The sequence below is a fragment of the Aquila chrysaetos genome, chromosome 24 (assembly GCF_900496995.4).
Source record: "Aquila chrysaetos chrysaetos chromosome 24, bAquChr1.4, whole genome shotgun sequence".
In the NCBI taxonomy this organism is placed as follows: domain Eukaryota; kingdom Metazoa; phylum Chordata; class Aves; order Accipitriformes; family Accipitridae; genus Aquila; species Aquila chrysaetos.
The window spans coordinates 17,852,482-17,880,387 of record NC_044027.1 but is presented as its reverse complement, the minus strand read 5'-3'; the positions used below and the strand labels follow the sequence as shown (position 1 = coordinate 17,880,387).

The window sequence follows — 27,906 nt, the reverse complement described above, 5'->3', positions numbered from 1 at the left end:
GCTATTTGCTTGAGCTGTTTTTCTTAGCGAGGGTTCCCTTGTTGTGGAAGAAAAGGCTTCCAATTTATCAGTCAACAACCGTCAAGATAAATACCTCTTAAATGGCATCGGTCCATCACAGGGGATCACCAAATCTTGTTTCACATAGCCCTTACAATGAATCTTACCGACACAACTTTTCCTGGAAACGAGAGAAATAACTTCCAGGTGCAAAACCAGGTATTGAACCAGGATTTTCTGCACAAATCATGTTACAGGTTTCTTGACCAGCTATTGAAATATCTTATTTTCTGAGAAACAATTCCAGCAGTCTGCAGATACAAGGAACATTGAACGATGTGGATTCATAAACCTTTGCTGCTCCTGAAAAAGATGTTTCAGAACACCTTGTAATAAACCAAAAAACTTTATTTTTAAGATATATTATAAATTTACAACACACATAACATCAGTGTCTTCAGTGTGTATGTGTGAGCAGGTTTAAAGACTCAGCATTCATTCTAGTCTCATCCGTGGGTACGACTTCTCCACACACTAAAGGTATGTAATTGTCTCAGTCTGAACAGGTCTGGCTTTGCTAAAAACCTTGGTAACTTCCAGGAATATGTTTCAGTAGACAACAGCGACTGCTTAAAGGATAACCAATTAGTCGCATTTCTTGCTTTCTGCCTGGAGGGCTATTATACAGGAGCAAAGCCTGCTGTTTTTCCCACTCAGGGAGAGGTCAGCAACCCACGCGAGCATGTCCAGAATGAACCCTGAATTCCACAGGCTCAGTGGCGTCCGCCCTAGTTAAGCTTCATAAAAGTAATGTTACATCTTAGAAACAGCTGTGCATGCCACACATCAGTGTCAGTGCCATATAAAAATTATCATATGCTGTACCTAATTATTTTATACACAGGTGAAATGAAAAATGTTAAGTCAGTACCTTGCAATATAATTTTACTGGTGCTGCCTTGTGGTAAGTGCTGGATAGCAAATCACATTCTTGTACAGTTCATTAAACTATGATAAAAATATGCAAATTAAAAATCTCTGCAGGCCTCTGTTACCTGCTGCAACAAAGACACTTTGTTTTGTGGGGCTTAGTTTAAAACGTGATCCAATTTTTTCCCTCTCCCCAGAGCATGATATAAAACTATACCCAAATTCAGTAAGAATTTAATGCATTTACATTTATTGAAGTTCACATGCTGCAAACAGGATCTGCATTGAAGGTCTTCAAATCTAGGGCAAGAAGTCCTTAAAAAACCCCCTTTCATTATACCTAGATGTCAGGATGCAGGTGAGAACCACCACCATGATAGCATGTTCACATAGACATAATATATGCTGCTTGCTGTTTCCTCTGCAGGAACAAGGGGATTGCTGCCCTGGCCGGGCTCACTGACTGTCCTACCTCCGACAACAGCCAACACAAGTCCTTCAGGCGAATAATCGGTCCAGAGAGGAGGATACAGTCAGTGGTTTGCTTGTGCCTCAAAGTACAGGGACTTATGATGGGATGGAAATACCCAGCTGCAAGTGCCGCTATTCTGCTAGTTAATAAAAATGTTATTTATTAAAAGTAGAAAAACAGGGCATTTATTTTGGATGAAACACTCCGTATCCTGTGCACGCGACTTTTGGAAAATTGCCACTGAAGTAGAGATCTCTGGTAACCTCTGTATCTCTTCCACAGGCAATATTTGCTGACAGTGTTACTATACATTCGTTTGGTGCGATGCTTATTTAAACAACTTTCAAAATATATTAAAAGATCCTCAGCCCATGAATCACAGTGCCTAAAAAAAAAAAGTAATCCTAACAGTCCTAACTAAAAAGGATTTCAATAACCACTAAAGCATTTCCTGGGTATGAAGATCAATCTCCAAAAGACAAGTTTGGTTCCAGAAGAGCGAGGAAAGAAATGGGGGTCAAGGTTCTGGGACGCGTCTGTGATAGAGGCTGCGAGCAGCCAAAAAGAAGCAATTAGCTGGAGGTTTCAGACCTCTTGCAGGAGTGAACCTTGCACCATCCCAGAAGAGCAGGAGTGCACTGATGACTGCTTTAGAAACCGTGCAAGTCTATTTTCCAGCTGCATGGAGAACAGAAGCGTCCTTGAAATGGTGTAAAGATCAGCGAACTGTGAAGCAGCTGGGTAAGCTTGTGTGACCATTTCCATGGAGTGATGCAGCAATCTTAAAGGAAGACTCATGTCACTGCTCACAAGGAGAGAAAGAATGGCAGATTCTTTGGACTGGACCAGACACTAGAGGTTTATTAGGAGAGTTACGCTAGCTCAGGCTCACAGGTCAAGACAATCAAGGTCCAAGCTGTCAAATAGCCACTGGCATTTTTTCCAAATACATCCCTTTAAATGCATCCCCCTATAAAGAGAGTATAAATATGAAGCCCTGAGAACAAACTTCCATATAGTACATTTCTATTAAAAATATCAGTGTTTTGATGACAAAATTATAAGTTATATATATATATTTAAATAAATAGCTAGCTAGCTTTCAAGACTTATGTAATATCAAAAGGTAGAAGATTGTCTGTATCAACTGATGGGGCAAAGAGCTAGAACTGTAAGAAATAGACATTGTCTTGGCCACCTACCACCCCATTTCCTTACTACTTGATTTCACAGGCTTCCAAATATTCCCTTGACCGCATTACGAAACACTTAAATATGACACGTCTTTGCTAGTTATAACTTGAACGCCAGAGATGCAAGCACAGGACCTGAACCTGTAAATCCCTACTCCTGTGAGTAGTTCTTCCTCACAAAAACTTTTTTTTTTTTTAAACAAAAACTTCTATTCCCACATGCTTTGGGACCTCTCACTGGCTTACAGACCAGATCCATCAGTTCTTTACCCTTCAGCCACAGAACAGGACAGTTTATCACCAGGCAAAGCTCTTACCACACACACTCCTTGTGCCTGGAGACCCGTCTGCACATTCTGACTCAATAGCAGCGATCTTTCTAGCAGTGATCTTTCAGTTATTTGCAGGTTTTGTGAAAACTGGGATAATCAATGCCTTTGCAATCACAGTGGACTTAAGTCCCCCTCCATTTACTGTGATGAAGTAGCAATACACCCAGGTGTGATGGGGACACACAGCTCCCTAGTCTGCTACTAATTCATACCCAAACAACAACACTGGTGTCTTGATAATTCCTCAAGTGTTTGTTTAACCTCAAGGGTAGTTTTTGTTTGCTTTAGATCAACTCCTATGCCTTGCTGCAAACATCACACCTCTTAAGTTTTGGCCTCTTTCAGCTACTGGCCACTGGAAACTTAAGCTCTCAAAAGACAAGCAGGACTATGTTAAAGCCATACCAAGCAAAAAGACTGTTTGGCAGATCAGGAAGAACACACTCTCCAACACTTCAGCTGTGTAAGTGTTGAGCTCTGGAATAACAAAATCCAGAAATAACCACATATTCTCAAGCCTTCAAGCATTTTAAAGATGCAGTATTCCTTTATCCCTAAGGTCTCTAACTGCTGCTGCAACATTAGGTTATGTTGTTGAACCTGGGCATTCTTACCTTCCTGTATTACATAAGCATGATTTGTTTTACTGATACTTTTTTTCCTTACTTTATAAAAGGTTCAGTGGCACTGATTCTGTTCTGGCATACCAAGGGAGGCAGTTCTGGTAACTTTTATCACCCTGATCAAAATGATGCTGAAGAACATGCTCAGTTCAATAGCAGGTCCTGGCAGTATCACACCCTGATCCCTTTGCTGTGGAGCTGATGCAGAGATACACAAGCAGCAGAACCTTCACCCTTAGAAGTGAGCCACTCTGCTCTTCCGAAGCAGGTCAGACACCAGGTACCACGAATGTGCTCAGCTTCAACCCCCTAAACGCTGGGGAGCTGGTTCAAGTTCATCACCCACATTTCCCTGGCAGCAGCAACAGACAGTCCTGGGGGCAGCTCCTCCCCTGCCAATACAGGCAAGATGGGTTGCTGACTCTTGCCATATGGCTAGTCCCCTAGGTTCTGCCAGCAAACCAGACGCCAAACTTTTAGATGACTAAAGTTGACAGATGATCCTTGCCTGGTCTGTCTGGAAGCTCTACAGCCACTCCAAAGTCTGATCATGTATTACTGAAATCAAAAGAAGCATTTTAACAAGCCTGTACGTTCTGCAAAGACCAAGACTGCTACCGAAGTATCTGTTCGTTAAGTCTGAACCTGTCCTTATTCATTCAGAAGCCAAAAAAACCCCACCAAACTACAGGGTAGTTTTTCCCAGCTTTGTCTTCTAAAAACACTCATTAAAAGGAGTATTTACAAGAATCCTGATTCATAGAGAAGGACATGCGCTTCTAACATTAAAAGCTTCAAGTAATAGTGTCTTGCATTACACGCAAAAAGCTTCAGGGAGTAAGAAAAAAAAAAAAGGACAAAATAATCAAAACCTTTTGTAACACTACAACATACAGTCACAACTACTCATGAGTAGTTGTGCTGAACTCACTGGGTTGCAGGATCGGGTTCCTAGCTTTTACATTTCTAGGACAAGGTTACAATTTACTGTCATGCTGTCAATCTGTTCTTAGCAAGAGTCCGGGCAAATGGTTTTAGTGTCCAATTTGAACAGAAGAAGCATCTCTATAAAGCTCGGAATTTCTAAATGTAGAAGTAAATATTTCAGCAGTCATGAACTGTAAAGCTTAATATGAAATTACAAATAACAAAAAAAAGCCTGGGATAGTAAGTCAAGATAAAGTCTCATGCTGTTTTGATCTCCCCACCCTTCATATTAATTATGTGAAATTGGCAACTTCAGTGCCTTGACTGCATAACAGCATAGATTAGATGCCAAGTTCAGGCCAAAACTTGTTGTAGGGTTTCGGGTTGCATCTTGTTGCATTTTTGTTTAAAAAACCCAACTGCACCCCCCCTGCCCCTTAAAAAGGTGACTTGCAGAGCTATTCAGGATCTCTCTATTTGACAGGACACTATTGTGCTATTTAAGGATAGGGTCTCCATCTGGTTACTCTGCATTTTGGAGAGGCAGGTCTTGCCTAGCCTGCCTTTCCAAAAAGGGCTGTGAAACACAAGACATGGCAGGGATCATGACAGATGTCAATCATGTTTCACTCACTTGAAAATAAAAACCATTTTTTGTTCAGACTGTTAAACACCTGCAGAGCCCAATCATAAAAACTAGCTGGATATTCACAGTGAGTTCCGTTCTTAAAAGCTCACAACTCCTGTCTGAAATCTCAAGTCAGTCTTCTAACAACATAGGAAAGACACAGCCTGACATTCTTGGTATTTCCAAGGTACAAATAAGTGTCAAGAAAAACCACTTCTACCTCAAAGATGATAATAATCTCAAGCGTGCTTTTAAATACGTTAAACAAGATAAAAACCTAAGCGGTCCTGCTTCTTTACAGATCACCAATGAAAAACCCATGCAAATTATTTGCTTTTCTGTAAACAGTTTGAAACAAAGTAAAAAACCACAAGTCTCCCTTTCCAAAACTGTGCACATAAAAATGGAAAAAACCCACTACATGAATATATCCCTCCTTGCACTAGGATGTGGCAAAGTGTGAACTTAGGAACTGCAGCCTACTTGAGAATCCAAGTCTTGGTGTAGCAAGTTCTGTCGTGAAAGAGATACTGCATCTTTAACGCAGCTGACAGAGAATCTCCTACAAGTATAACCACCGTGGGACTGCAACAACACTAACGCAGAAAATAAATAGGAAAAAGTAATGCTATTTATTAAAAGAATTCCATCTCTGAATTATTCTGTTTAAATTATAATGCAAGATAAACAAGTTTGGATAGAAACGTGCTTGCTCTCCCAATATTTGGACTTTTAAAAAACATTTCCTAAGAATCAATTTTAAAAAAGCATTTTATAATTTGATATAGCCATAAATTAATACTGTATGGAGATGATTAATATCTTATGCTAGTGGTCAGTGACCTTTTGTAAACACTAGCCAGATGCTAGCAAAACTGGCTAGAAAACTACTGTCACAGGCCTTTTTAACAAGCAATATCGTATTTCTTTCCAACAATCGAATTCTTAATTGTTTTCACAAAACCTTTTCCTATTTTTTGATATACTTTATTTTAGACCTAATACCTGAAAACATAAACAAGTCTTCAAACCTCTTCCCCTAACACTAAATCCACAAGGCAATTAACTTCAGTTGGCTGTAACTACATAAGCTCTCATGCGAGAGACCCATTCAGACAGGATCTCCCCCCTCCTTCCCCTTCCATCCACCCCCCTCCATAAACAATCCATGCATCCTCCTGTTGAGGAGAAGGTGAAGCGAGGGACAGTAGGAAGTGGCACAGTGGACTGGCATTCCCCTCTACGTGCGATTCAGCGTCTGGAAGATTCGAGAGATCTGTAGCATGACAGGCCCAGTTTCTGGATCATTCATCCACTGAGTGCTGTTCAAGGGGTTTTCAAGCATATCCTCGAAGGCTGCCAAGAGATGGAAATTGCAACACTCAATTAGTCTTTTAGTCAGCGAAGGCTTCAATGCTTGGGATGCTTCAACAACAGGACAGTTAGAAATAGCTACAACTCAAAGGCAGTGGGCAAGCATCACACAAAAATGGTGGGAATACACATCATACATTTACCGTTTGCACTCCTAAGTCTCCACAGCCTGGGATGCTACAGGCTGTTACGCTTTCCCCGTTCCTCAGCATTAAATTCACTGCAGACAGAGGCTGATTAAATACTCAGCTTGGATTATAGTCCACCTCACAAAACCTCAAGGACACGGGTTTGAAGAGCTAAAGCCTTAGCAAATGTCTACATGCAGCAGCAGGGAACATGCTATGCAATTCATCCACATATGAATGCCCATCTTAGAAATTTGCTTTCCTATGCTGCACTTTGGTTGTCCTATGGCTACTCTCTCACAACATCTCTGAAGAGAAAACTAAGCCAGCAAAATAAGAAGCAGGTATGCAAAGGCTACCCAAGAACGAGCAGCAGAGCCAGCAAAAGTGTAGCCCCTTAGGCTCCCAAATCTCAGAGCTCTATCTTTTCACAGAGGCCTCTGGAGCCAGAAGGGAAGCAGCATCTTCCCTCGGAGCAGTATGTGCTTTCTTCTTCCTGGTGTTTGGACAGTAGAGGATGTCAGGGAGGCAGCCAGTTCCACCTGCCTAGACATAGGCAGAAGGGAAAAGGCTGTGCAGAACAGTTACCTCCATTTCTGAACAGTGACAGCAATCCAAATATTTAAGAGCTGTTTTTTCTTTCTATACACAGCTGTCTTTATAAGCTTTGTTGTTTTGTTTTTGGTTTTTTTGGGGGTTTTTTTTTTTGTTTTTTTTTTTGTTTTTTTTTTTTTTTTTTAAAATGTGCTAGTTTTCACTCTTCTACTTATGTTGAAGGAACCAGGCAGCTACTGCAAGAGCTAGGCTGCAAATTTGGCAGAAGAATGGTCCAGGCAATAATTTATAAGCCTTATGACTGACACTGAGCTGGGCTGCTGGACATTTGGAGCAGCTATCATGGAACAGGACAAAAAAAGCAGTTGCACATCTGACCTATTCAGAAGCCACCAAAATGTCAGCGTTGTAAGAGTCTGGCAGACCGGCACCAAGGTCAGTGTCTTAATTCTCCCAGGAGTGTTAGTGTACAAAGCTCCAACTGACATTAGTGGGAGCTGTAAGTACCCAGCACCTCTGAAAGGCTCATCATTAATACCTTGCTCAAGGTCATGCAGCATGCCTACAGAAAAGCCCAGATCTCACCTTTCACCACTTTAACTATATTCTTTTACAGACTCAAAAGCTTAAAACTAAAGATTTATCAACATTCTGTAAGTATCCAATTAAATGCAGACATTCATTATTAAAATCTGTGACATAAGCAATTTGCAGATGTATCATTAGGAATATATTCTCTGATGTTCATCCAAGCTTTACAAGCGCACATAATGGCATTTCATTTTCTATTTATATTCTGCACTGCAGTGTGGAACCCTCGTTGGAAATGAAGAGACCATTTGTTCAGAAATCAGAGTGGGAAGGTTCTGCTCTTGAATTGTTTAAAGGCTTGCAAACTCTCCTAATTACATTTAAAGTAGTATTTTTAAAAGCTCTCCTTCAAGAGCTGCACATACACCCTTTATTTAAAAGCATTGCTTCAAATAAATTTTGAAGCCAAAGACTAAATGCAGAACTTTTTATATACATCACAGAGCCAATGTCATTCTTCTGCGTCCTCCTCCAGAGTCAGAGACCAATTCATCAGAGATTTATGTTTCACTGTCAGGCTCATCAGTTGGGTACTTGCTGTGCTCACAGCCTTTCTGACCATGAGCACACAGACTTTACCACAGAGCTGAAACTCAAGCAAGGGGAAGTGTATTTTCACATATGTTCTCCCAACTTTGATAGGCAAGGCCTTACTTAGCTCAGACTTCTTGTTTGGTTACTCCTCCACAAGTTATCTTCTGTCTCAGTGATCAGGCCTCAACACACAGTAAGCTGTACAGCAGGAGACAGCCTTGTTTTTTTCTGTGAAATAATCAGAGTTCTAGACAAACATTCCTGATTTTTCCCCTCGTGGCCAAAGGGAGCACACAAAAGGTCTCCTAAATCCACAAAAGCATTGCAGCCAGCAGCTACCAAAGTTCTGAGTTCAGCAAGTGTAATCCAGTAGCCTGGGAAATTAGTATCATTTCTGGGACAGCCCCAAGTTCTGTTCTGGGTTTAGCTGAGTTGCAGTATGAAGCAAACAAACAATATAGCTGCTGAAAGTGAGGAAAAGGGTACAGAGCTGCACCTATCCCACAAAGTGTGCTGTCATCATCCAGTCTCTACTCTTATTTGCTAAACTACAGAGACAGCATACATATATGAGGAACCCAAGTAGGACTTACCTAGTAGAGTTTTAGGGTTGGTTAGCCCTAACTGTACCACTGGGTTTTCTAAGATGGCTTGGAAGAGCGGGCTATTGGTGTCAATGCCCTTATCTAAGTCCTCTGGAGAAGGCTTTCTGTCTCCCAGCAGCCATTCACACTGAAAGAAATCACCAGGCACAACAGATTTCATGATTGGTTCCATTAGAATCAGTGTGTCTCAAAAGTTTTGACAATGTGGCATGTTAAAAATATTTCTTCCTCTCACAGTTAAAGACTGAGCTATACACTTCTTTTCACGCTAGACTACTATTCATTTGTGTGTTGCTCCCACAGAAATCAACTTCTATTTCAAAGGAACAACAGCAGTGCCTGGTATGGTAATGAAGTTATACCAACTTTGGATGTTTCAAAGCTCAGGGAAGACGTGTGTTATCCTACATATGTACTGCCTCAAAGAAACGCCATCAACATGGTTACAATGCAGCAGCCTGAAGTACCATCCAGCCCAATATCCTCTCTCTAACAGTAGGCAGCACTGGATGCTTAAGAAGAGAAGATTTCTTGGCTGTCAGCTGTGTCCACATAATTCTCCTGAACATATCATCCACTAGCAGGGGACTAATCAATCTTTGAAAACCTTCATGTTTTTTGATTCCATAAACTGTGGCATGCATTGCTGCCACACACTGCATGGCTTGAACCTCTTGCTTGATCATTTATTCCTGTCCTTTAATCAGTTATTAATTATTGGGAATACCTCCTCCTTCCTCATGATAGCATAATCTCTTTTGCAGACTCTGGTGAGGGAGTTTCTCAAAAGCTTTTAGAAAATCCACATATGCTATCCCAACCAGATCAGCCTCAACCTCACGCATGCTGAGTTCCTCTCAGAAGTTTAAAACCTTTGTATTCTAGTTGTGTATCTAGTTTGAAAGAGGCACAGAATATATAGTGCTCATTTCATCTCCAGTAACAGTTGAGCTTTATGATAGATCAAAACGTCAACCAATTCAACGATGAAAAGAATTGGTTGAACAGACTATTATAGCAATAAAGAACAGAAGTGACGTTGTACTCACGGCCGCATTTTGCTGGTTGTTGTTTACTCTGAGTGCATCGACCACTTCTTTTTCATCAAATCCCATCTCCATCAGGGCAATGACAGCCTAGATCAGATTTGCACAGCTTAATAAATGTAACGCTTAAAACAGAAATGAGAACAATCATATCCTTTCACCTTCTGTGCAGGAGCTTTTTGTGGGGTAAAAAACCCCATTGTTTCCATCTGTAGACCGCTGAGTATTCTTAACTACAAAGTTTTCAAATACCCTATATCAAAAGTGTCTTTATTATGGAAGAAGAATAAACCTTAAGAGTGAAGGCAGTTCCCATCCTCAACACTGAAAGCTGAATGCAAGGCAAAGAGCAAGTGTACCTGGGGTAGAAAGGAGAAGAGCAGGGCAGAAACACCTTATTTAGAACTTCTCTCAGGTCACAAAGCTTTTGTTCACATCTCACTGACAGATCAAGCTTCACATGCATTTGTAGTTCTATTCACTCAATTTAATTTCACTTCCTGGATTTATTATATTGCTAGTGAGTGTTATGTATTTAGACAAGCGTACCTAGATATTGTTATGAGAATGTTTAATCATTTAGAAATTGTACCCGGGTCATCAAATACATTTGCGGCTTTTAACTGAAATCTTAAGAAAGAGCTAGTTGTAAAAACAAAGTGTTAGATTCTAAAGAGCACCTCCTGGTGAGTTTACAGTGTGATAACAACACATTTCACTTCAGCTAATACAGTGTTCTGAAAAAAAAGGCTAACTTGTCCATTTGCTGCAAGACTTAAATCTGCTGGTGACACTTTTTCTTGCCCCCTAAATACAATAGCGCTCTTCTGTTCTTTTCTACAGCAAAAGGACCTACTTCTGCCCTGCAACCCTTCCTTCCTAGACAGCAGTCATTAAAAGCAATGCCAGGAGTCTGGCAGCTCATTTCAGTCCCATCAGTTAATTTTCAGGTGCAGAAGTAACAGTGTCAGTAATTTAGATACTGCTATCTGAGACAGCAATGCATTAATTAGGTAATATCCCTTTCAGCAACCTGAATTTAAACAGTCCCTAAAGACTTCCACTAAAATACTGTCAAGCCAGCATAATATACATCTACCCAGATGTCCCATTTCATTTATTAACTAAACATCTATTTGGATTCCATGGTGCCCACACAGTCCCTTCCAATCCTAAGTTACATAGTGAGATAAACAGCACGTACTCGTGGGTCTGGACGAAACTCCCTTTTCCTCCGGATCTTCTTGAATATTTCTGTCAGCTCATCCTTGGCCTCTTCCCCACCCGCTTCTGAGCTAGGACCTGCAGCCGCTTCAGCAGAGGATGCACCAGCTTCAGCTGTGGCTTCTGATGGAGTCTGACCTGGAAGTGGAGCATCCACTGTAGGGTCATCTGCGTGTTCTATCAACCACTCCATTGCCTGTGTCACTGACATACTGAAAAGCAAATCAAAACACAGGGATGAGAAACACTCTAGATGTACAGTAGTGTTCCACATACATTTGCCTTTGCATTTATTCCCATGGTATACTGACTTGCAGGGTAATTAGTATCTGAAAAGTCATAAAAAAGTTTTGGAGCAAATCTCAGAGCACCTTAATTCCCTGTGCATTCAGGGCACCACAACCTTCTCTGAAGCCAGGAAGTCAGAGGAATGAAGTCCAACTTGGACAGCTGCAACCCAGATTTTAAAGGGTGTTTCTGAGGGAGTCACCTTATTCTCCACATCATCTGCTTCATTTCACAACAGAGAAACACTGACTATTTGCAACTGTTGACAAAACCGCAAACAAAGCATGTTCCAGATTTACATGGAACCACATCTCACATGCAAGCTGCTTTGTTGCTTCTTAAGGAGCTCGCTCTGACATCCATCCAGTGATCAAGGAATGCCATTAACAACACAAGAAAGAGAGAGGGTGAAAAACATTGTATGCACACAATATGGCTTGAGCGAGAGCAAAATTCAACACAGGCAGTTGTCCTTGGACATGTACCACTCTGTTCTTCCTCCACTTTGGCTTAAGAAGAAATCTGTGATCCCTCAAAGGAGAGGCCAGCCCAAGGAAACAGAACATCATGATCATAACACGGTCACTTGCTATGCAACGTAAATGCTCAAGCTAAGGGATCTTGAGAGCGCCCCAACACATCTCTTCCCAATGAATATAGAGGAAGAAGCAAAGATAACGATAGGGCAACTGAACATGTAATTTCACGTGACACATAGGAATTATTACATGTTCATAGAAAGGAAAGCCTTTGCCTATTTGGCTTTCCAGTTACAACATGAAAGATGGAGGACATCAGGGGAGAAAGCCTTTCTGAGCCACAAGGGAAAGATACTGGAAAAGAGTGACTGGAATATGTTGTGGATTCTCTATCTTTATACATTTTCAAGAATGGCCTAATGAACCCCTCTCAGGAGTGAGCCAGTCCAGCTAATTCTTCTTAGGGCATGAGAAAAACTACGTTACCTCCTATTTTTCTACAGTTGCTATCCAGACTTCACAATATTCTTGCAATGTTTTTAAAAGATCAGCACAAAGTATTTTTCTACAGCTGAAAGACCAATGTGAATGGGCTAGGTTTGCTTTTTTTCGCTGTAAAACCTGAACTCTAAAGTGGAAGGAAACGTGAGTTTAATACTTGGAAACAGTGCAAGCCTTGTGAACTGCAGACCAGCTATTCTTTCCAGAGCAAGTATAACACTGTTTCCCCTTCCCTGTGCCATCTGCACCTGCGCGCTGCCTGAGGCAGCACTGTTCTTTGAGTTAATGCTTTTTCCAACCTAGTTTTAGGTGACCCACATAAGGAGACTTTAGAAAAAAAAATGCAAATTTTTTTTTTAACCATATCAAGTAATTTACAGGCAGTGTGCTGAGTACACTTACTGATTTAATCGAAGGGCTTTGACAGCTCTGCTTTCTGGAAACCCCATTTCTGTAAGCTGTCGCAGAGCTATCTCATCCACTCTGTCTTCCTCATCCTCATCCAGCATGGCTACACATACACAAACAAAACAATGTTCAGATTGACTTCAAGCTAAAATAAAACCCTTTCTCAATGGAATGGCATGTGTTAAGTTCAAACCCCATTCTTCTCTTCCATCCCTTCTTTTGTTTCTGTCCTGAATTTGCTATCTCATCATTTAATTTGCTGCACTCAGCTTGGTCCGGCTCAGATAGATTCTTCCAGGACAAAGACTTTGTCCAGATGTGTTCAAGATCTCACATAAAAGACAGCTAACTCTCACATCACCACAGGATTTCCACATAAGTAAATATATAGGAGATTCACTGAAGATCTATTTATTATTTATCTAGAAAGTAAGCTGGATCTGGTTGTAGCAGATCTCAAGGGCAAGCATTTCCCACAAACTGAAGCAACAGCTATACTTTCTCCTCATTTTACTGTCTCCTTGTGCATTTTCAACTATTCTTTACCATCTCTAAAGTGCAACTCGTGAAGTTTTCAGATTTTTTCACTACTAATGATTTTATTTTTAAGTGGAACTTCTCATCCATCCCAAAGGGACCTTATAAATTCACAAGTTTTATACAATCTATATCCACAAGGTGAAATCTTTGCCACAAATTTTGTAGTAGCTTTGCTATTACATCAGGGTCTGGACTTCACTCTGCAAGCCCACTCTTCTGCTATGGAAGCAAACAAATTCCCAGGATTGAACTAGTAACTATAAAGATATGTTCATACCATTTGCCTTCTTAAATAGTTCAACTGCATCCGGGTTCAGTGCTAGCAATTTCTGGGCAACTTCTATGAGAGACACTAAGATCTTCCGGAGCTCTGTCTGGAACTGCAAGAAAGGAAACTGTCAAAACATTTAGACAGGAAGTTACCAGACATCATTGAATCTTAATATATCTATTGTTAGTATCTCAGCAGTAATCTGGCCCCCTGTACAGAAGGTTGCTTTATTTTTCATTGTTTAGTCTCTCAAGAAACACTGGGCCTTCCCTGTGGAGTGCTACACATAAGTAAAAGCTACTTGGCAGAAAGGTCCTTTTATTTCTACCGCATCCCGCTGCCTAGTACCACCACAAGATGTGCAGTGTTCAAGAAAACTCACTGCTTCACAGAAACACTTTGACTCCCACCTTGCAGAAGTGTTATAAGAAGAGAATCGCAGTAGCTCCGTACCAGTGCTACTTGCTTCTGTGAACCAACGAGCCTTCCTAGTCTACTATTTGCTTTCCAGTAATCTAAATTTGAACAACATAGATCAAAGCTCTTTTCTAAACTGAAGCATCACAAATTAATTTCAGTTGGACATTTGTTTTTAAATATGCTGCGCTCAGTAGGTCATGTTGGCCATTAAACAGCTTAAATGCCAATTGTCCCCTTTAGGTTACTAGGGCACACTGACAGCATGCAATACGCAGGCAGATTCGCTACTTCATACCCCTACTAGTACAGAAGGGTGAAAGTAGTCCCCACACTGCTGAAGTCACAGTTAGAAGCATTACAGACTCTATCAGCATTCAATTACTGAAGTCACAATTTATGCTTAATTTCTCTCTTCAAAACCATGGAAGAGACAACAGAAACAACTGCAAACATGTGAACTATTTAAGACTGAAGAAATAACCCCCCCTAACTTCACATTTGCCAGATCTTGAATATGTTTACTGTGGCTCTCCCATGGACAAATAAAACATTTAAAATCTTGACTTAGAACAGAGTGTTTTATTATCGCTAAATAGTATGACCTGTATCTAAATCTTAAACTATCTACTTTAATATATATTATATACATCTGAATTTCTCTTCCAGAGAAGACAATCACATTCACATGCAGGAGAAAAGGTTATACAAGATAAAAGCCTATTTGGATGTTAGTGTGCGAGTTAAAAAAAGTCAAGTCTAATACTTACATCCCTCATGTTGTGATGGGCCACGGTGCGATCTACATTGCGTGAGGGCAGATTTGCAGTTGCTTTGAGAATAGCATCCTTATCAGGAGCTTTCTGCTCTTGTTTCCTCTGAAGGATAGGAAACATGATCAGGTTTCATAACCCATTATCCACAGAACAGAGAACACAGCATAGCGGAGAGCAGTTTCATATTCTTCACCAAGGCATCAAGCAGTGCTCTGTAACTTGCAACTACGAGAAACAGCACTCTAGCAATACAATGGATTAATAGCATCAGTATCATTTTGCAATTATAGAGCAAAACTGGACCTGTTGGGTTGCCCCACTTTCAGTCCTTATACCTATGTCTGTTATCTAAACACGCAGGGAAATTACAGCATAAAGAGGGAAAGTGATGTATCAAACATGGAGAGAACTCAGAGGCCTCTGTGCCCAGGACCATATTATGCTCCCCATGGTCTGCTCACAGCACGCTCTCTTCAAACCCATGGTTTGTCGAGAGATGTACCAATACTGTGCACAGACTAACACTTAACTGCTTAACACTGGAAGTGCTTCACTGCTTGCAAGTATCATGCAGAGATATATGGTGCCTTGGATTTTCAGTACATGCTTATAGTCCAGGGTACAAACATAGCAGGGTACAAACTACAAATATTTCCCAGTCTTATAACTTATGCTCTTACAGTGACATTCTGCACAGCAAGACCATACTGAAGAGAGACATACACCAATACCTACAGGAAGGGATACAGAGACATACACCAATACCTACAGGAAGCAAGAAGAAACAAAGCTGTGCAAGGACAAAGTAGAGACACCTAGGAATTCACAATGTCAAGCACACCATTGCTCAAAGTGTTTACGCAATAACATCAACTGCAGTACCACTCATGCATAAGCATCATCCTGAGCATCACTGACCCTCAGTAACAATTACATTCCAATAAAATAAAAAAAATAATAGTAGGGGGCCAACATGTCAGCTCTAGAGACCTGGTTAGAGGGTGACAAGCCACACACAGATAAAGACAGAAGACAACAAAGCAAGGCACTTGCTGAACTATGCTTATATAGGTATTAGACATTTGTTCAAAGATCAAATCTATACCACTTCCACAGAGTGTATCTGTGTGTCTTATTCTAAGGCAAATGTTCTCACAATCAAAGTTAAAAATGGAAAAACAGCTTCCTCAAAGTTTGGAAGAAATATGAAATAATTTCACTAGAATTTAACTGGCAGCATTTGCCTCTACAAACAAAAAGAATACACCACAGTAATCCTTTCGCAGCTCATTAGTAAAGCAGTTAATCAAAACGGCCAAGTCAAGAAGTCTTTCAAACTCACTTTCTCCTCTGCTGACACGTCTGCCATTTTGGGGAGCGGAGGTGGCGCACGCTTCTTTATTAAAAGCAAGACATCTAGAAAAAGAAGGATACTGAAATACATTAGAAAGTAATGTGAAAACAGTTCTTGTAAGATACCTCACAGATTCAATTTTTCCTTGTTTCAAACCTTTTTCACACTTTAAAACCTGGATGGCTTTACACACTCCCCTTCATATTTGCAATTCCTTAGTGCACAATGAATTCAAAACATGGTCCATTATTAGTTATGCTTGGACTGTTACTGGTTACTTCTCCTCACACACCACCATTAAAGAGAGGCTCTGGTTGTCTTGTACATTAATAGTACATCAATTGGCTCATCATAGTAAGAAAGCATCAGCACTTTCAGTGCTTCCACTGAGAAGGAAGCAGTAGAGACAGGCCACAGACGGTTTTTGGTCTAAGCTGGGGCCTTCCTTCAACTGCAGCAAGGCAAATGCCAAGCTTCAACACGAACTTCCAGTATCAGGCTGAAGCTCGCCTTTGTGTGTGAATGGCAGTGGAACAATTCACGGTCTACAGCAGGGATGCAGCACTGGTAGCCCACCAGGGCAAGTCTCAAGGGCAAACAAGTCTTTGGTCTCAGATATCCCATATGACCTGGCATGAGTTTGACTTGGGCTTTTAAGACTAATACTTCCCCCTTACAAGGCACCCTTTTTCTAGAGACTACGTGATGCTTTACAAGTTTCTAGCACCTCAGTTACCACCACATACATTCTAAGGGTGGAAAGATGCAGACACACTAGTTAGAACTCAAAACAGGCCTGTGCAGCATCTGCAGTCCTTCAACCAGATATGGCCTGACATGCAGTTTTCAGTCCATTGCATTAAGCAGGTAACAAGCAAACAAAGCATACTTTGCACAACAAGTTTCCTTGGTCTGGCTCAGCACATAACAGCCAAGAGCAACAGCTGGTGAAGGCTGTTAACCCTCATTTGTCCAGCTGATCAGAACACGAAAGGATCCACATGCTGACTCTTGGCTGCCCTGTGCAGTCAGCCGGTGGCAATCAGCTGTTGGCTGCAATCTTGTCTCCCTGACAAGCAAGGCACGTGGAAGGTACAGCACATTGCAGCGGGAAAAGGAGTGAAGAGGCGCTCGCATGGCAGCTTACTATGACTACACAGTTAATACCGCTTAGATGCTTCAAACTGCAATTCAAAACTCTGTAGGAGCCAGCGCCTTGCCTAGAAATAATACACCACCAATCAGCAAAAATGCTGTCCCTTGCCTTTGCCTAAGATGGCACTTCTCAGCTCCTGTTCAGCTGTAAAGGTGATAGGTGACACTGCCTTGGAAGAGACACCAAACTGCTCGTATTCACGGCAGCATTTCTCCAGCCTGCATGAACTCAGGCAAAAACCTGGGAATTCTACTCCTGCTGAATTTCTGGTTCAGACAGTATTTCAGTCTACAGCAGTCCTGCTTCTCTCACTTTGTGCACCACTGCCCTTTATCTCCAGAAGGGCCCATTAGCTTAAGCTGCCTCGTAAAAACTGACTCCAGCTGTCCTGACAGCTCTCATCTTTAGATCTTGTTTTGTCCTTTATACGTTTAACGTTCAGGAGCCAATACATACCTCACATACTCTACTGTAGTCAGTGATACTATAGTGTGATGGATTCTGACCTATGTTTGCAGAGGACAGAATGAGATCTAAACTGCAGACACTCTGATACACTTCAGCAAACATCCTTGACAGACAGGGTTGTCTGTCTTGGAATACTCGGCCATGATAACTATTTTTTAATCATTTAGGAAGATAAATGCTGCCCTGGAGGTTTAAAAAAATTCCTTTAAAAGAAGGTAAAAATGATCTGTTTAATTTATTGACTTAATGAACACTCCTAATTCCTTTTCAACTCCTAAAGGGAAGTGTGAAAAAACGCAAACTGTTCAAGGTGCTTTCTCTGGGGGAAGAAAAAAAAAAAAAAGAAGTCTTCTTCCTCTTCCTTTTTTGCCACCTTATTAGCTTCCTATGTCAAAGCAGAGAGTAGATATTAAAAAGGTTACTGTTTGGAACTCGCCAAATAGTTAAACACAATCTCATGTTTCCAGGCTGATAGGATTAAAAACCAGACAATCTTACCTCTATCTTGAATGTTTTCCTCCAACACTGTTTTTGTGTCTGTCAGCACCTTCTCAGAAGTAGCATGTATCAACTTATGATGTGTCACGGTTTTTGGATCTTCCAAGCTCCCAGGTACACACTGCAGAAGATAATAAATATTAAAGATCAGAAGACAGAAAAAAGCCTACTGCATGAATCACTGCACTTTGCACTTAAGATTCTCCACATGCAAACTGTACCATCATTTATCAGCTTCTTAATAGCTTAAGCTAGAGGCCAGTGCATAGAATGTATTTTATTAAAGAAACTGAGGCTTGATTTGTGCTATAACAATACCGACTGTGGTAGGTTTCTACCTGCGTATCCAAGCTCCTGGCTGGGAAGAATAATCAACAAAAGGAAGGATTCTAGCCTTCCTTCCCTGATACTGTTAAATTAATAGCTACATCAGGGAGTTGGACTTAATGATCCTTATGGGCCCCTTCCAACTTGAGATATTCTATGTTTCTATGATTTAAGTGCCGACTGGTTACGATGCTCTAAAACACTTCTTTAAACAGTTTCAAAGACCTAATGTTACAGCCCAATCGCCCCAAACAAGCCGTTCAAGGGCACCAGCCTATGTGCATGGATTTATACTTTTGCAGTACAGTACATCTCTATCACACTTAATTTTGAGTGCTTGGTCCTATAGTCAGGCCTATGGAGATTTGGAGCAAAGCAAGGATGCTCTAGGACCCACAGCTACATTAATTCTGCAACAGATTGCTAAGGTCATTCACTCTTAGCGAGAAGTCTGGGGGTAGCAATTAGTATCATGAACTAAGAATGCACATCTACAAAGACCATCCAGTGTTTTTGCAGAAAGGAAGGCTATAATAATGCAGTATGTTTCTCATTTGTAACTAGTGTCAAAATAGAGGAGAGACTCTCTGCTTCATCTAATAATTATTTACACACACTGTCAGACTAAACAAGCAACTGCCAGCAGTGATTTTGGTATACTTGACCTTAAACAGGGAAAGAAAGAGCAGTTTCTGCACCTTGTTTGAAGCTGAAATCAACAGACTTGGCTGCTAGAGCCCTAACCTGGGTTCCTGCTGAAAGCACTGACAAAAGTTACATTCACAACTTTTCTTCCCAACCATAAATAAGCAGTGTACAGTAGATTTTTTAATATATGACTGTTATGCTCAATTCTTTATTAGAATTCTAAATTGCATGTCAGTTAATTCACTAGGAAATCAAGCTCAAGTCCTGAAAAAAGATTGCACACACACGCAGGCCTTGAACTGACTCATCCTCACACCAGAGTGGCTCCCAGATCCACAGCTATAGATTTCAAGAACATTACATCAGTGCATCTAGAGGCTTCTAATTTGTTTGAGTGGAAAAAGAAAGCACAGTGGTTGCAATTCCAGAAAGGCAAAATTAAAAATAACAACCTACCAAAGCTACAAAATTGATGCTGTTCTTGCCACAAAATAGGACACTTAATACTGACCTCGCCTGCTCTGCTCACAGAAAACAGCTTTTAATGACACTTCTTTCAATACATGTTTCTACCAAGCCACTTTACCATGTCTGCAGATGGGTGTGTTCACGTAACACACATTTCAGAAACCCCACTGAAATCAGTGCTTCACTTTAACGTAGCATTTAGTCCTGTTCATCTTAATATGTATCACCAGCCTCCTCCAAAGGAATCTTTTTAGTCCATCATCACCTCTTCTGTTGTGACTGCAACTGATGGAAAACTCAGCTACCTGCTCTTTTTCCAAACATAATGCACTTGTTCTCAAGACAGATCTTCAGTTCCTCATCTGAACTTCTGTAAGGTTCTGATGCCTCACTAAGATTGAGGCGAGAATGTTTGAGTCCTGCTTTGTGTAACAGTAGCTTCTTACTAATCCTTCAGCACATTAACTGCTGAACAAAAGCCAAAGAACACATTAAAGCCTAGAAGCAGCTGGAAGTACCTCCTGTAATTGATCTGGTAAGTTACCCAAAATGCCTAAGAGTACATCAGTGGAATATCACCTCTCTGAACAAGCTCAAAATATTACTGTTACAGATCCCGACAGACAGACCCCAAAAGGGAGAATTTGAAAATGGGAGCTGGGAGGTGTATGTTTGGGGTGAGACTGGATGGGACACAACTCGGACCTATTATATCCTTTTTTCCCCCCCTATGTCCTCATTTCAGCTGCAACAGAGTTAATTTTCTTTCTAGTAGCTGGTATAGTGTTATGTCTTGGATTCAGTATGAGAAGAATGTTGATAACACACTGATCTTTTCAGTTGTTGCTAAGTAGTGTTTAGACTAAGTCAAGGATTTTTCAGCTTCTCATGCCCAGCCAGCAAGAAGGCTGTAGGGGCATAAGAAGTTGGGAGGGGACCCAGCCAGGACAGCTGACCCAAACTGGCCAAAGGGCTATTCCATACCATGTGACATCATGCCCAGTATATAAACCGGGGGCAGTTGGTCTGGGAGGAATCACTGCTTGGGAACTAACTGGGCATCGGTCAGTGAGTGGTGAGCAGTCGCATTGTGCATCACTTGTTTTGTATATTCCAATCCTTTTATTATTATTGTCATTTATTACTATTACCACTATTAGTTTCTTCCTTTCTGTTCTATCAAACTGTTCTTATCCCAACCCATGAGTTTTACCTTTTTCCTTCTGATTCTCTCCCCCACCCCACTGGGTGGGGGGGAGTGAGTGAGCGGCTGCATGGTGCTTAGTTGCTGGCTGGGGTTAAACGATGACACCCTAGCACATATAAAGGGGTGGGGTGTGCGTGCAATCAGAATACTAATAAGGTGAAAGTGAAAAAAAAAAGAAAGTTGCTGTTTTAAAAGAAAAGTCCTGTGGACACCTATTCTTAGTTTCTGTTCCTCTAACCACTTTATTAACAACTGCATAAATTAATAAGGCATATATGGACAGTACCTATATCAAAGAGATTGCTTAGTGAAATGCTTAGCTTATCTTAACATTTTAACATGCCCTGGAACTAGAAAAGCCATCTTAACACACGGTGCCTCCAGTAGCTCTCAATAGACCTCCAGGAACTACCACCACTTATCATCAGATCCCAGCGTGGAATCTTGCTTCATGAGAACCGCATCTGCCAAAATACAGTATTTCTGTCTTAAATACAATGCTTTAAAGTGTAACTGAAAACATCTTCCTGCCTAGAGAGAGAACAGCACTGGTAATCCACAGGAAAGGTAGGGAGGGGGAGAGGAATTCCCTGCACAGTGCAGTGGAAGCATCTGTCACACCAGTGAAAGGAAGCCAAGAAATCAGGGTGCACCTTGAAGCAGAGAAATCAGGGCACACCTTGCTGCCCCGGGGCACCACAGGGTACAGCTGCGGTTAACAAGCACTGCTCCCCCAGCAATCAGAGGTGCAGCGTGCTGGGGAAGATAAGCGCTCTCTCATGGTTTTATACAAAAGGATTGTAAGGAGAGGATCTGCTGTTTCATCATTTTGCTTTCAGCATAAATATTTGCATTTCTTTTTAACACTGGAGTTTACAGCAGGCTGCTCTGCCAGGCAGGTGAGAAACCTTTGTTCACAGGTGCCTGAGCAACTGCTGACATTGTAAGCCCTGCTGATGCCAAATGCTATTTGCGAAGCTTGGAATCCTGATAAACCACAAGGCTTTCTGTTTGTTTTTAAAATAAGAAAAAGCATTTTTCATTTGCTTTTATTAACAGAAACATTTGAAAATAGCATTGAGACTCCCTGCTACTAAGCTTGGGTGGCTTAAACCGTCTGCATTCCTCACGAAGTATTCAAAACATGCCCAGGGGCATGAACCTACCTTACCTTATCTTTGTACTCTGAGAACTAGCACCTTGCATCTCTGTTCCACAGATACTCCTTATCATACCTTAAAACCCAGGTGAGTATCACTGAGGCAGCTTAAGAAAAAGGGGAACAGAAGCATTAAAACCTTGCCCCACACTGCCAGGAAAATTACCTGTAGAGCTTACATATGCATACAGCCCACATTTGTGCATCCCAAGTGCATGACCACAATTTACAGCAGTATTTCAGAAATACTGCTGAGCCTCAGCAAGAAGCAATGGTCTCTTGCCATTAGAGTATCAGAACCAGGACTGTCTACAGCACCACTGGCCCATACAGGGCTGTGCTTGGACTGTCAACGCTGGGCACAAGAATTATGAATCATAAAAATACTTAAGCTTGAGTTTCTGTGGTTAAGCTGACCCTTCTCAATTCTTGTTCTGAAATGAATAGTTGCTTTTTAAGGAAACCACAGGAGAGCTCAGGGCCTGCTCCCGCTGAGGTGCTGGGGCCTTGTGCAGGGACAAGTGACTGTTCCAAGAGAACACTTTGGTGGTGAAACTCGAATTAAAAAATAACTAGGAAAGGAAACGACGTATTATCAGGTATTTGTTCACAGACTACATAGACAGCATTACTAAAGGCAGCAGCTTAACAACAATCACCACTGAATTGTTACAGGTCAAGAGACAAAACTAGTGGGAGGGGTTGGTTTGGTTTTTTTGCTTTATCTGTAACAAAACCACCCCAAAACATAAAATTCGGGGGGGGGGGGGGAAGACATCAAGAGTGACACTTCGGAGATCAGTAAGCATTTGAATGTTATGGAGGGAAAAGTGGCCACCTTCCTAGTTCAAATCTCTTACAAACATTACCTTCCTCTGCTTCCTGGAAGAATGATTTCAAAGACTTTAGGGAACATAATAATCAGCATCTCACAAGAGATGGCTGCATAAATTATCTCAAGGTGCTATCAAGATTCATTGCAACGTAGCCATGATCAGGAGTCATGATTCTTCCATTTCTATTTTTCCCTTCCATAAAACTATATATTATCCATAATGGTTATGCAAATCCACACCATTAGCACAAAGCAGCAGAGAGAATGAAATCAAACATCATGCCAAGTTATCAATTGTCTTCTGCCCTGACTTGCACTGCAACTCGAGCATCTATTCAATTACGCTTCCTGATAATTAAAGGCCTTTCAGCTCTGCACATATGCATGTAATCATTACCCCACCCTGTTTTGGCAGTCTTTGCACCACTCTTCTGCTTAATCACTCAGCTGCGCTGAAGGGGGACAAGAGGGGAGCACTGAACTTCTTCCAGAAACGTAACAGTGTGGGGGCCCTGAACCCCACAGCTTTCAGCAAGGCACCCCCATTTTCCCTCAAGAAGAATCACACCTACCTCAGGCAAAGAAAACCCAAACGTAGCCCTTCTCATCCCTAAATCAAAAAGCACTTACAAAGACTACGGGACAAGAAAAAAAAGCGTGTTCTATGACCTGTAGTTTCCAGGGGTTCTAGCTGAAAGCAAACAACTAGCAGGCCTGAGGCAGAAGGTGCCTGGGCTGCTGGCCGCTCTTACTTCACAGCGTGCTCATTCAGAAAATAAAACCTTTTACCCTTCAAATGGGAATTAAGCAATTACATATCACAGGTATATTCTCCTACTGCAAGCATATGTTATTAAAAAAAAAAAGTCTTTGCAAGACTTTGAAGACAAAAAAACACTATTAAATGCGATTTAGTAATTGCGCTCCCAGAGATGGGAGTAGAGGCCCTTGCTTTTGCCACTGAAAAGTTACACGTCTCTCAGCAAATCTCTCGGCAAGAAATTCAGCAGGTTTTGACTCAAGCTGCCAGACCACGTTGTGTTGGTTCCAGAATGACAGACTTTAGGATAGTCCTGGTCATGGCTCACAACCTTACAGACTGTTGTTGTCAATCACGTTTTTGCTTTAAAGTAAGACGCTATCATGGCAGATCTTCAAAATTCAGTCCAATAGTTTTGAAACCACTGGTTTTAACATTTAACACCCACAAACACACCAACGATAATTGAGCATGTGAGTACAAAGAGCCAGTGTATTCCCACTCAACTTCTACAGACTATGCCTGTGCATTTTTATGAATTTTCTCTTCCGGACAGCGATTGGCAATTTACCCTTTGGACACAATCATTAAGACCTTACTGCTTAGAGCACAGGGAGAGCATTAGACAAGTCTATTATCTTCCCACCAAATATCCCACTAGCTACTGGGCCAATGCAAGGTAAGGCTGTACTAAGACTTTTTTCAAAAAAGGTAAGTTCTCCACCAGTTACTACTTTCCCTGTTTGTTCTTAAATAGAAACAAGAAAGAAACCAGGCTATAATTTCTGAGAGGAAATCATCAGAAAGCAGTTCACCAGTCCCTTGCAAACCATGGTCAACAGTTCATAAAGTGCACACAGGAGATGGTGATCTTTAACGCTACCACGAAACACAGGCCAAATTCTGTAACTAAAGGTTGCAAAGTAATTTCCCCCCAAATCCTCCTTTTCCAACACACAAAACTCTTGAAATGGGCGTTTTCTTTTATATGGAACAGTTTCATGTAATTCGGGGGGGTGGCAGACACGACAAACCAGGAAACCAGAACACAAAAACACTTACTTGAGCTTTTTTTTTTTTTAAAAAAAAAAAAGACGTTTACAGGGCGTTGGCAAAATCTGTTTCCTTCTCAGGGGGACTTGCCTGCCCTTCCCCTCGACCATGATTTTCAGCCCCACCCGGAACACGGCGCGTACCACAGAAAGCACCGAGATTTCAGCGCTATCTACGGCTCACACCCGCCGGGGGCCCGCCGCTCCCTGCCAGCGCACCGCAGGACCCACCACGCCCGAGGGTTTCCCGTGGGGAGCCGCCAGCCCCGGGGAACGGGACGGGACACCTCTCCTTACGTGCTTCAGGCACCGCTCCTTCAGCTTCTCCACCGTGGTGTCCTCGGGGACCTCCTCCAGCCACTCGGCGCCCTCCATGGTACACACATGGAGCCTCAGCACCTTCCCCGCGAAGATCTTCTCCTCCTGCACGAACATCGCCCCGTGTCCCGCCGCCTCCGCTCCCCGCTCTGCCCCCGGCGAAGCCTCACCAGGCCCCGGGCACCGCCGGGCCCCGCGCTACCGCCCGCCCATGAAGGTGACCCCGCCAGGCCCGAGGGGAGCGGCGAGCCCCACCGGGCCGCGCTGGGAGAAAGAGGAGGGGGAGCTCGGTGGGACCCCGGCGCCGCTGCCCGCCCGGCCCGCCCGCCTCCCGGGCCCGGCCCCGGCCCCGCCGCCGCTCCTGTCACCGCCTCGGCCCGGCGGCTCCCTCTGAGGGGACGGGGGCCCTCCCGCGGCGGCAGGAAGCGGAAGGGCGCGGCGCCGCGGTGCATGCTGGGAGATGTAGTTTTCGGCAGCCGCGCCGGAAATGAAGGCCGGGGCAGGACGGAGCCCCCCCACCCCTGGGTGCGCAGGGGAGTTTTTTCAACGTTTATTAATGGCTCCGCGGCGGGCGGAGCGGCCGGGTCTGACAAAATAAAAATAATTTAAAAAAAATGCGTTTTCCCCGGTGCATTGTGGGGATCGCGGCCTCTCCCGCCCCGGAGCGCTGTGGGAAGTGTAGTCCTCCCCTTCCCGGTGCACGCTGGGAGTTGTAGTCCTGGGCACCCAGGCCTTCTCCCGGCCGCCGTTAGAGGGGGAGCGTGAGCTGCCGTGCTGCGCCGGGGCCTGTCTCTGTCAGTCCGGGGCCTGTCTGTCCGTCCAGGGCCTGTCTGTCTGTCCAGGGCCTGTCTCTGTCTGTCCAGGGCCTGTCTGTCTGTCTGGGGCCTGTCTGTCTGTCCAGGGCCTGTCTCTCTGTCCGGGGCTGTCTGTCTGTCCAGGGCCTATCTCTGTCTGTCCACAGCCTCTGTTTGTCTGTCCAGGGCCTGTCTCTGTCTGTCCACAGCCTCTGTCTGTGTGTCCAGGGCCCGTCCCTCTCTCTCCGGGGCCTGTCTCTGTCAGTCCAGCCCTGCCCGCCTTGAGGCTGAAGTTAACCGCCCGTCTCCCATCCTCTTCACGTTTCCCTGGGTGCTGCGGGGTGCGGCGGATTAATTTCCCCCGGGGAACGTGTGATATTTAAGAGTAATCCACAAGTCCCAATGCCGGTCGCACGCTTCCCGCGCCGTTCGGTGTGATTTGGCTTCGTTTTTCCCTTACCAGGTTATCGCCTGCAGCCTGACAGGCTGTGGTGGTTTTTTTTTTTTGTGTCAAATACACTGTTAAAGGGAGCTTGAAATGAAAAAAAAGGGCACTGCAGCTATAGCGGCTGGATTTTTTTTTTATGTATGTATTAAATGGAGCCATATTTGTCTAGAAAATATGAGGAGTATGTCATCGTTTCATCTCTGAGAATGAGCGCTGTAATATTCATGTTACACACTCAGTCTGGAGTTGGTTGAGCGGCAGCTAAAGCTCTCTGGAAGATATAAATCCAGACAGAATTAGCAGACCCAGAGACAATAAAGGCAATAAAGTGTTATGTGAGAAGGAGCCGAGAGCTCCGGAGAGCCAAAATTCAATCCCATCAAAAAGCAGATTTAGTTTGGGGTTGTCAAAAGCAGTAGGTGCTGCTGAAGACCCAACCCAGGAGTGCGTCTCTGGGGGTCTTTACGCTTACACCGTGCTGGGCCAGCAACTCCCAGGAGTCAAATGGGAGATTTTCTTTCCTGTTTTCCAAGATGTGAAGGAATCCCGTCCCTTTCTGCAATCATTGCTGGCATGCCGGGCTCAGACACCAGCTCCCAGAGCTCATGAGAGGGAGCAAATTCCCCCTTAGCAAATTCCCTGCCAGCAGCAGCTCCCTTTGGGGACAGCCTGGATGACTTTCCTTCCGCCACAAGCGTGGCCCTGGAGACGTGGGGTGTCCGCTGGGACTGACACGAGGGGAAGGCGCAGGTCCTGAGGGCAACAGCGGGGTAACCCCAAATCCTGCCCTTGCAAGGGGCCAAGCAGGAAGCCCTGGCTCCAGCCGAGCTGCTGCTCGAAGCCAAGCACCAGCTGCCCGACATGTCCTGGCCACCGAAGCCAGGCACAGGCACTGGCAGGGTGCTGGGTGCCCTGCCCAGGGAGAACCACTCTTTTCTTCTGATTACCGGTGTTATCTGCTCGCTGCAACTTTTCCTGCTTCACGAAGGGAGCTGGAAGTCTGGACGCCGACTCGGGAAGGCAACGCTCGGTGACCCCAGCAGCCACTCTCTCTCTGTGGGCGAGAGCAACGATAACGTTTTGCTAGGAGATATTTTAAACCAGCAAAGAAACACCGGGTGATTTCATGGCAGGCTAAATTCAGTTGTGAGCTCTTAGTGTGGGGAGGATGCGTGGATGGTACACAGCCATAAAGAGGGCTCTTAGGAGTCGCTACTGCAAGTAGAAGCAATATTTGGAGATGAATCTGGAGCTGAGGCAGAAAAAAAGGAGATTTCTGCTTTCTGGCCATATCTTGCATCGAAACAGTGCTTGCCTAACACAAGTGGAATACTTTATTTTCATGCTTTGAATGCAGCTCCTGTGTGCTTGATAAAATGTACCCATAAAATTGCAAATAGAAGGCAATTTGACTACTGATGGCTAATGCATCATAACAGCTAAGGAAATGTGAGCATTTAAAAATACCCCATTTAAACGTTGGGCACTACCTCCTATACTTGCACTATAGCAGAATAAATAAACAATATGTGTGTATTATGTTAATATTGTCCAAAGCCAAAAGAATGAGTG

General features: G+C 43.0%; 1 protein-coding gene across 3 annotated transcripts; it reads right to left on the bottom strand.

The window, feature by feature from the left end:
• Positions 1-390: 390 nt before the first annotated feature.
• Positions 391-25,444, bottom strand: UBAC1 (UBA domain containing 1). Of its 3 annotated transcripts, none has more exons than XM_030000290.2 (10): positions 25,072-25,442; positions 18,319-18,439; positions 16,185-16,258; positions 14,837-14,944; positions 13,656-13,773; positions 12,833-12,941; positions 11,143-11,374; positions 9,942-10,028; positions 8,881-9,019; positions 391-6,461 (listed from the first exon to the last, which is right to left on the bottom strand). In XM_030000290.2, the coding sequence occupies exons 1-10, from the start codon at positions 25,207-25,209 to the stop codon at positions 6,346-6,348; spliced, it is 1,242 nt and encodes a 413-aa protein (XP_029856150.1). In that variant the 5' UTR covers positions 25,210-25,442; the 3' UTR covers positions 391-6,345. The 3 variants fall into 3 exon arrangements, with proteins under 3 accessions (XP_029856150.1, XP_029856151.1, XP_040975777.1); XM_030000291.2 differs by having other exon boundaries at positions 13,656-13,758; positions 25,072-25,440; XM_041119843.1 differs by lacking the exon at positions 8,881-9,019 and having other exon boundaries at positions 25,072-25,444.
• Between the last annotated feature and the right edge of the window lie 2,462 nt (positions 25,445-27,906).